Genomic DNA, 8,907 nt, shown 5'->3' with positions numbered 1-8,907 from the left:
CCTTACAAAACCCCTGGGCTAGGTCACTGCCAGCTAGCCCGTTGCATATAGATATATACATTATAAGGGGTCAAGATGGGCAGCAGGGGTTAAATGGATTTCTAAAGAGCTTGGGAGACGCACATGCAGCTTCTCATGTCCCTGAAAGTAGATGGGCTGTCTAGCACAACAAGGCCAACAAGGACACAGAGCCTGGGAGCCAAAGGAAGTATGTACCATACTGTCCCATAACACAAGATAAGTGACACCAGCAACAAGGCCTCAGAGAGCAGGAGAGCCTAAGTCCCATTTTTTCCCGACCAAATTAGGAAAAGGCCCGGAAGGCTGCGTGAACGTATGACCACACAGAGGAGCCAACCAAAGATAGCCATGAATGAAGAGTCATCAGGAGTCATTAAGGGGGAAGGAGAATACAAAAGCAGAGACTTGAGATTAATAAAGGGTCTTTCTTGTCCGCCCTGTGCCTCCTTTTGTCCCTCCCATCCCTCCCTTTGTCCCATCCCTCCTTGCTTTGCTCCTTGAGAGGGGTCCCTATCCCCATCCCTGTCCCCCGGGAGTCCCTGAAGTCCCCATGGACCGAGGGCATACCGACAGCCCATCTCATTCACCCCATTGGAGGGGGGCTGTGGGCCTTGGCATCCCACCTCCAGACTGTTGACACCTAAGAAACAGCCTCAAAGTGGAGCCTGCATCTTGACCAGATGCACTTTGATGACACCCCTAGGATTGGTAGATATAGAATTGTTTGTATTGTTTTTTTGTTCTTACTCCGTATCAGTAAATTCCCGTATTGTTGACTGGCAGGGGGGGTGGTCGGTCTGAGGGTTGTGCCCACCCGGAACAAAGGTATAGGTGCTGGGTCCAAATCCTGTGTCAACAGCAGCTGTGCCTGCAGTGTGGGGCTGTTTGTGAGTGGGTGTCAGGGTGGGAAATTCACTAGAACTGCAAAGCTTTGCCTTAGGTGTTTGCTAGAGCCTACTCAGCAGCATCTGGTTATAATGTGGGCGTAGGCCACTGTCCTGACCTGGTCAAATGATCTATAGGTGTTAACTAGTTGGTGGTGGAGCCCACATTCTTCATAAAACACTTTATTTACCTTTTGGGAAATATTTTTAGCCACCCGATGTAGGTGTTGACGAACTAGGCGAGGCCCTTCCTCATGCTTCTGGAGTAACATCTAAAACAAACAGGCAAGAGTCTGCTGATTGCCATGAGGGGGGAATTATGAGTTGTAATTACAGTTTTTATGGCCAGAGTTATTGATTCTTGACAGATTGGCTCCAGTTGCATGGCGTAGATATATAGGAGCACTCATACTCCTTGCCCACCTTGGGGATCTTGAAGAAGTTGCTACTGCTGATCATCATAAAACAGGTAAAAGTGATATTAAACACATGGCTATAGTGCAAATCCAGAGGCTGGCTGGGTCCTTCACAGGGGCTCAGCAAGTGCATCTAGCTGAAGTCCATGACTACTTGGTCTCTCTGAAGGTTTTCTCCTACTTTGGTTCATGAAAGTCTGGCTGAGTCTCATTTGTTGTGGGCATTGGTTTTTAGGCCAGTCCTTTGGACTCGCAATGAAGGAATTTGCAGCTGTGCTTTAAACTTTCTTCCTTTGTTTAAATGGCCACCTCTGGAAGGACCCCAGTGATCTTTATGCCCCTTGGAAGCTGGCAGAAAATAAATACTGTCCTTCCAAGTATCCCTCTAAGAGCTGAGCTTCTCTCTTCTGAATCCCAGCCAGCCAAAGTGGACTAGTGCCAGTCAGCATGGCTTAGTCTGTGGCTATGGGAAGCCTCCAATGGAGAACCAGAGCTAGATACCCAGTGCCACTGAATGTCACTGGAAACGCTGCTGAATGTGCTTAGGGAGAATGTCAGAGTTGCCTCGTAATACATAGGAGAAATCAGAGCTGGAAACTGTCCCAGGTAGGAGGGGAAGGAGGAGGTTGGGGAATGGCTTCCAGGCTGGGGAAGCGGCAGGACAGGGGGGGAAGCTGAGATTGGGAGAAAGTGGCAAGAGGGGGCACTGTTAAGATTTGTAGAGGAGCAGAGCAGTGGGATGAGAGCAGAGATGCAGTCAGGTGCAATGTGGGATGGCTTTGAGGGGTGGAGATGATTTTCCAACCTATCAAGATAGCAGTCAGTTCTAGCTCTCCACTCTTTTGATGCTATTTCTTTAAGGAGACAGCCCCATTTAGACCTGATAAATGTTATTAGAGCTGTGAGGTGGGCTCACAGCAAGAGTGACCTTTTCTTCACGTATTCACAAGAGGAGAAGCCTCTAGCCCTACAGGTCCTGAGAGAAGGCAAAACACTGCACTGACAAAAGAGCTTACAGGCGTCTGTCTTCACTGACACAACTGCAAGATGATAGTCATGGTGGCACCTATGTGTAAGGTGCCCAGGGTCTAATTCTGGGGTAGCAGAGAGAGCTCCATGCCCAGAAGAAGCTAAAACATTTGTCTCACCTTTAATCTGTTCTTCAACTACATGATGCAAATGGTGTTCCCAGGGAGGGGGGTATTGTGCCTTCTGTATAATAGATTGCCAGCTCCAGGTCGTTTCCACCCCAGCAAAGGCCTCAGAGCCTTTAATGATGACTTCCCGTTGGCTTTTCCAGGAAGCAGTTGGGAAGAAGGATGTTGCTGTTAGAAACAGTTGCGCTTCTGCTGCTGCTGAGCTGCCCAGGCCCTGGGAAACTCACTGGTGAGTCTCTTTTCTTGGCTAGGCTTGGGCATGAGGTTGAGTTCCCTTTCATTGCTTTTTCCCTCATGCTCCCATCAGTCCTGTTGGCAGGTAGTTGGGTCTAGTGGTGAAAGAATGAACCTGGGATACGGGAGACCTGGGCTCTATTCCTGGCTCTGCCAATGGCCTCCTGTGTGACCTTGATTAAGTCACATTGCCATTCTGTGCCCCAGTGTTCCCCTTGTAAAGACCCCTGTGATTCAAGGACTGTACTGGGTGCTGCCTCAGGGAATGCACTTTGCTTGCAACCAGAACTAACGAATCTGCATCCTCACCCAGCGAGTGGGCATGCTTCAGTATCTGCACATCAGTATCAGCCTTCCTGGGCCATTCTCCTGGGGTTTAAGCTTCAGGCCTTGAGCCCCAGGTACATGAGCTATAGGCCTGCAGAACTGGTTTTTCAAACATCACTCTTGATCTCCCCTAACTGATGTACTAGGAAGAAATGCAGCAGGAGACACATCTCCCCTTGGCAAATGCCTCATGACTTGTGCCAGCGGGTAAACAAGGGACAGTGCATGTCATTTCAAGAATTTCCCAATACCCCAAAATTCAGGGAGGACACCGGTCCCAACCTGTGTGGAGGAGGCTTCAATCAGCTTTGGGCTGGGGGGTTGAGAATGGTATCCCTGGCTGCCATCATCCCACTTGTAGAAAGTGTCTCGGTTGGCATACTGTGCTCCATTGTCCATGAGGAGGTGCTTGGGATCTGATGTCTTGGGTATGGAAGAGGAGACTCCTACCAGTGACTCATGCTGTGCATGTTAGTCAAATGCCAGATGGTAATAACCAGGAATCCTATCTTTTCTGCTTAAAAATCACAAATTCTCTGATTTAACCCCCCCCCCCGATTATCTGATTTAAAAAACCCCCTCAAATCCATGTTTTCCCACAATTAAAATGAAACACCATTATATATAGGTATCAGTTGAACACAATGTTTTATTGATATATTTACAATTTTAAAGTAACCTGAAAGCCTACTGGTACCTCAATCACTATAATATAATAAATTCTAAATGTCGATACATTTTGGTGTTTGATTTTGGGTTTTTTATCATGAAAAATCAGAGTTCTCCCTGCCCCCTTCACTCACCAGGATGCTGGTCCAGCTGCAGTTGTCCCCCCTACAGCTTTGTGGCTCTAAGCAGCCTTGATATGCCGGTGTGCTGCCCCTGCCCATGCAGTGCACCTCACTCCCCACCCACAGCCCCCCCGGCCCTGCTGGTACCCCTCACTCCCGACCCACAGCCTCCTGGTCCTGCTCGTGCCACTCACTCCCCAACCACAACCTCCCATCCTACCAGCCCTGCTGGAGGGGGCCCCAGCTGCTAGTGCTATGGGGCTGGGGACCCAGGTCCACAGCTCCCTGCTCCCCCCAGCAGTGCCTGAGTCCTGGTGGCTGCCTGTGGGAGGTGGCGGCTGCTGTAGCCGGAGCAGAGCCTGGAGCCCAGCTCCCCATCCCCCACAGGCTGCACAGCTGGAGTGGAGCCCATGGGGTGGGGGCAGATGCAGGCTGCCCGCTATGAGCTTGGGGCTCCCTGCCCTGCTGCCCTCCCCACTGGGGGCTTCTGCGGCCCAATGGGTGGGACCCAGCACAGCAGGACACAGTGGGGCAGGGAGGCTCAGTGCCACTGCCAGGATCCCTGTGCTGCCATAGTGAGGTACTCCTTGCTTGCCAGGCAGCAGCTTGGGGCACAGCTCCATGCCACCACCTTTGCTGTTGCAAAGTGGGCAGGGCATGCCTCACCACAGCAGTGTGGGACTTCTGGCAGCAGCCCGAGGCTCCCTGCCCTGCTCAGCCCTGCTGTGCCGGGTCCTGCCCCAGGAGAGGGCAGCAGGGCAGGGAGCCCATATCCACCTCTGCCCTGTGCACAAATATGGGGGACACGTGCCCCTCTGGGACTGCGCGCAGCAGAGGGGAGCCAGCCTCTCCACTGCCCCCTGGATGACCCGCCCGTGGCTCCATCCCGCTCCCCGCCCAGATTCTGCAGCCATGCATTGCGGCCCTGGGCCCAAGCTCCAGGCCCCATGCACTGCCAAGCTGGATAGCAGCCTCAGCCCTGCCCAACTCCCTCCCTCACTGTGGGGCCCTCAGTACCCAACCCTCCAACTTACCTGTGGGGGAGCTACAGGAGCTGCTGTCCAGGCTGCCTGGCCACCACGTGCATGCCCACATACCCATGGCACCCCCTGCCTGATCACCCTCTCCTGCTCCCCCCAGTCCCTTGCCAGTCTGCAAGGGTAAACCTGCCATTTCCTGCATTTTTCTCCTTAAAAAGAGAAAATGTAGATTTTTCTGTGGTTTTCCATGGCAAATGGAAAACCCAGATACCTGGTGATAACTAGCTCCCTGAATGCACTGAGAGCTATAATGGGTTCAGCAGTCCCCCGACACCCATGCACCAGACAAGCTTCACAGATTGGTCCATGCCAGTGCTGCATGCCAGACTGATCTGGGTTACCTGAGCCTAGCTGTGAGAGGCCTTGCTGAAGCCATCAAGGCCTCTCTTTAAACTCCAGCTTAGGAAGTTGCAGGAAGCTCTATAATATTCAGGCCGTGTCCCCACAAGAGGTGTGATCGCCCTCAAACCTGTTGAATGTGGGAGAAAGAGAACCTCAGTTTTTATTTGGCAAGCTGAGCCTCCAAATGCTGATATTGCGTTGGCTGTGGAAGCTGGAGCCATGGTCTGGGAGCATGCAGAGGAAATAGTCACATGAAAGCACTTGAACTGTCCAGTTACTAATGCATGCATGCATCATGGGGATGAAGAGGGCCCTGATGCTGTGTGGACAAGGTCTGCTTGCAGCCCCAGGGGTGGATTCTAGGATGAGGCAAGGGATGTGAACATGTAAGGGCACAGCTCCCACAGTGCTGCCCTTCAGATAGCAGCAGGTGAAGGCATGGCACAGGCAGTGTGGTGTAGGGCAGAAAAGTCCTTCCTTTGGACCCATGTATTGCCCTCCAGCACTCAACCCCACTGCTCCATCTTAGGGTAGGATGTGGTCTTCTCAGTGTGTTGCACCACATGGGGAAGCTCTGAAGGAGGAAAAGATACCTTTTACTGAGATGCTGCCTCTGCAACTGCTTTGAATGTGACCTTGTATATAAGTAAATTCAGGTTGGGCCCCTCCTGCAGAAAAACAAGCAGCAGGTTGGATGGGGAGGCACGAGTTGACTCAAAACAGGAGTATCAAGAACCTGGGTTAATGTTAGAATATGTAGAGAACTGCCCCAACCTTAGAGTTAATAAACTACTCAGTTGTCAAACAAATTAAACCTTTCTTGGAATGGGAACTGTCCAGAAGGCACAGACTGCTTGAGATACTGGTTTGGTACAGTTGGGGCATTGCATTTGTGGTCACTATAAAAGCTGTAAGAAATTGCTGCAACTCATTGGTTATTGCACATTTGCAAGGTGCTTGTTGCTGGAAAGCTCAGGCAATATTACATTCTCCCCACAAAAAAGAAACCACCACTGTCTTTTCATGGCGGTGTTCAAACTGCTCCTCCCTCCTTTGTGCTTCCAAGCAGATTGTCCTGGGATAAAGTGTATTACCCCAGTTTCCCCACAGGGCATGTTGTGGAGGTCTCTGCCATCAGCTGCTCAGGGAGTGTAGCCCACTAGAGGCTAATCCTGCTTGGTAGTTTGGAGGTTGTGAAGCCTGCTTTTTCTCCCTTCTGGCACGTGTTAACTCTTCAGCTTTGTCACCACTTCACATTGGCTGGGTCCTCTGCATTGTTGTGCTCCTGAAGGGCATGCTTGCTGTGAAGAAGGGGAAGGAGAGTTGAGGTTTTAGTCAGAGTTGAGTTTTAGTCTTGACTTATTTTGAAGACAAAGATCCAGAATCTTACTCTCTCCACAGGCCTGCTGTGGAGCAGTAGATAGACCGGCTCTGTTAAGTAAGCAGACTGTAACTTCTTGAGTCATCCACTCTTTATGGATGTGTCAGTAGGCTCCGTCTTCTTCCCAGTTACATTAGGAGGTGTTTCTAGCCACCGCTGCAGCACAAGCATTCACCTGTACTGGAAAAAAACTACAAGGGTTGTCTTGTTTTGCTTGTATTTGGGGGAGCTGGGGGAAAATGGTCTCAGCTGCTGAGACTGTTGAGAGGGAGGCAAGTTCCTGCAGTGCCTCTTGACGGTATGTAAACATGGAGCAAGGCCATGGGTATGCTCAGAGGGCTTCCAGTCAAGCTGAGGTTGATAGCTGCAGGTTAATTTTGCAGTACAAGGCACAAATGGTGGCAAGGTGTAGTATAGGTAACCTGATGTTTCTGTTTTTGAATGCAGAGCTATTCAGCTGCCTTCCTGGATGGTAATACTCCAAAACCAGCTGCTTCAGGTACTTCCAGAGTCAGCAGAGCTGGGCAGATGCTGAGGTAAGAATCTTCTATCCAAGAGCAGTTGCTCCAAGGCTAGGGACTCAGTCCCTCTGACTGTCCTGTTCTTAGTCAACCCAAAGAGTGTCCCAGTTTAGTGATATTCCATTTAAGTGTGTCTGTTTGATAACCTGGAACAGCCCTGTCTCCAAGGACACCAGTGTGCTTACAACATGGTCCAGGGAGGTGATGCTTCCCCTCTATGTGGCACTGGTCAGGCCGCAGTTGGAGTACAGCATCCAGTTTTGGGCACCGCACTTCAAGAGGGATGTGGAGAATCTTGACAGGGTTCAGAGGAGGCCGCTCGTATGGTCAGAGGCCTGCAGGCAAGGCCCTACGAGGAGAGCCTGAGGGATCTAGATCTCTTCAGTCTTCGCAAGAGAAGGCTGAGAGGTGATCTTGTGGCTGCCTATAAATTAAGTAGGGGAGGGCATCAGGGAATAGGATCTCCTGATGCTCTGTTTACTAGGGCACTCCCTGGCTACAAATTGGCAGAGAGCAGATTTAGGTTGGACGTTAGAAAGAACTTCTTTGGTAAGGGTTGCCAGAATCTGGAATGGGCTTCCAAGGGAGGTGGTGCTCTCCCCTACCTTGGGGGTCTTCAAGCAGAGGCTGGACAGGCACCTAGCTGGGGTTGTCTGACCCCAGCGCTCTTTCCTGCCCAGGGCAGGGGGTTGGACTTGATGACCTACTGAGGTCCCTTCAGACCCTAACATCTATGAATGTATGGCACCCATCTACATGGCTCTGGGCCATCCTGGGTGGATATGGGGGGGAAAGAGGGAGTGGCAAAAATCTAGCTAACTTTAAAGGTGTAGCTTGATTGGTTTATGAAAGAGTTTCTACAAGGTTGTTGCTTTCAATAGCAGGTGACTAGACACAGAGGCCTGAGCAGATTAAATTCTTCCCTTTCAAAATGGCTGCCATGTACCATTATTCACAATAAGCTTCCTGCCACAGGCTGCTCTAAGATGCCATCTTTCAAAATTGCCATTGTCTGGATGTCATTAAAGCAAGTCAGATATACTCCTAAAGAGTTTGCATATGCTTTTCAGTGGCCATCAGGTTCTCAGTCCTACCTCTCTTCATCCCATTCCATGTGCCTCTCTAAGCCAAGATCCCAAGCTCCTGGGAACAGGGACTGTTGTGTCTATAGACAACCGTCATGAGTGGGACTCAGTGTCTGTGGTCTACTCTTCTGCCCTGGAACATCTCGTGGGAGGATCACTCAGCAAAATCTGAGCGGTCGCAAAGCTTCCTCTTGTGCATGGATGACCTCTACCTGACTCAAGAAGTCTATGGGCCAATGAGAGGTAAAGTGCTGCTTGACCTGGTACTGGCTACTGGGGGTGACCTAATCGGCGACCTAGTGATCGATGGGAAGCTGGGTGACAGCGACCACCAGCTGATCACCTTCACCATCTGCCACAAAGCTGGCAAGTCAGTCAGCAACACTGAAGTCCTTGACTTCAGGAAAGCTAACTTTGACAAGCTCAGGAGGCTTGTCAGTGAGGCCCTAAGGGACCACAACCCTAGGGGGACGGGAGTTCAGGAAGAGTGTCTGCTCCTCAAGCGAGAAATCCTCAATGCACAAGATAAGTCTAGTCCATCTCGGAGGAAAGGCAGCAAGAGGGCACAGCAGTCCCCCCCTGGCTCTCCAGGGACCTAGCAGACCTCCTGAGGCTAAAAAGAAGGGCCTACAAAGGATGGAGGATGGGATTCACCTCCAAGGAGGAATATTCTGCACTGGTCTGGTCCTGCAGGGAGCAAACCAGGAA

The 8,907-nt window shown here is 51.0% G+C and overlaps 1 protein-coding gene across 1 annotated transcript in view; it reads left to right on the top strand.

Moving 5' to 3' along the window:
* Nucleotides 1-1,404: 1,404 nt before the first annotated feature.
* REG4 (regenerating family member 4) overlaps nt 1,405-8,907 on the top strand; it is a 27,782-nt gene continuing 20,279 nt past the window's right edge. The window contains 2 exon segments of the mRNA XM_019501981.1: nt 1,405-2,707; nt 7,041-7,129. Coding sequence (XP_019357526.1) covers nt 2,641-2,707; nt 7,041-7,129 — 156 coding nt within the window. The 5' untranslated portion in view covers nt 1,405-2,640.

The sequence above is a fragment of the Gavialis gangeticus genome, unplaced genomic scaffold (assembly GCF_001723915.1).
Source record: "Gavialis gangeticus isolate Ggan-Ray unplaced genomic scaffold, GavGan_comp1, whole genome shotgun sequence".
NCBI classification, from domain to species: Eukaryota; Metazoa; Chordata; order Crocodylia; family Gavialidae; genus Gavialis; species Gavialis gangeticus.
This window is presented reverse-complemented; position numbering and strand designations above follow the sequence as displayed.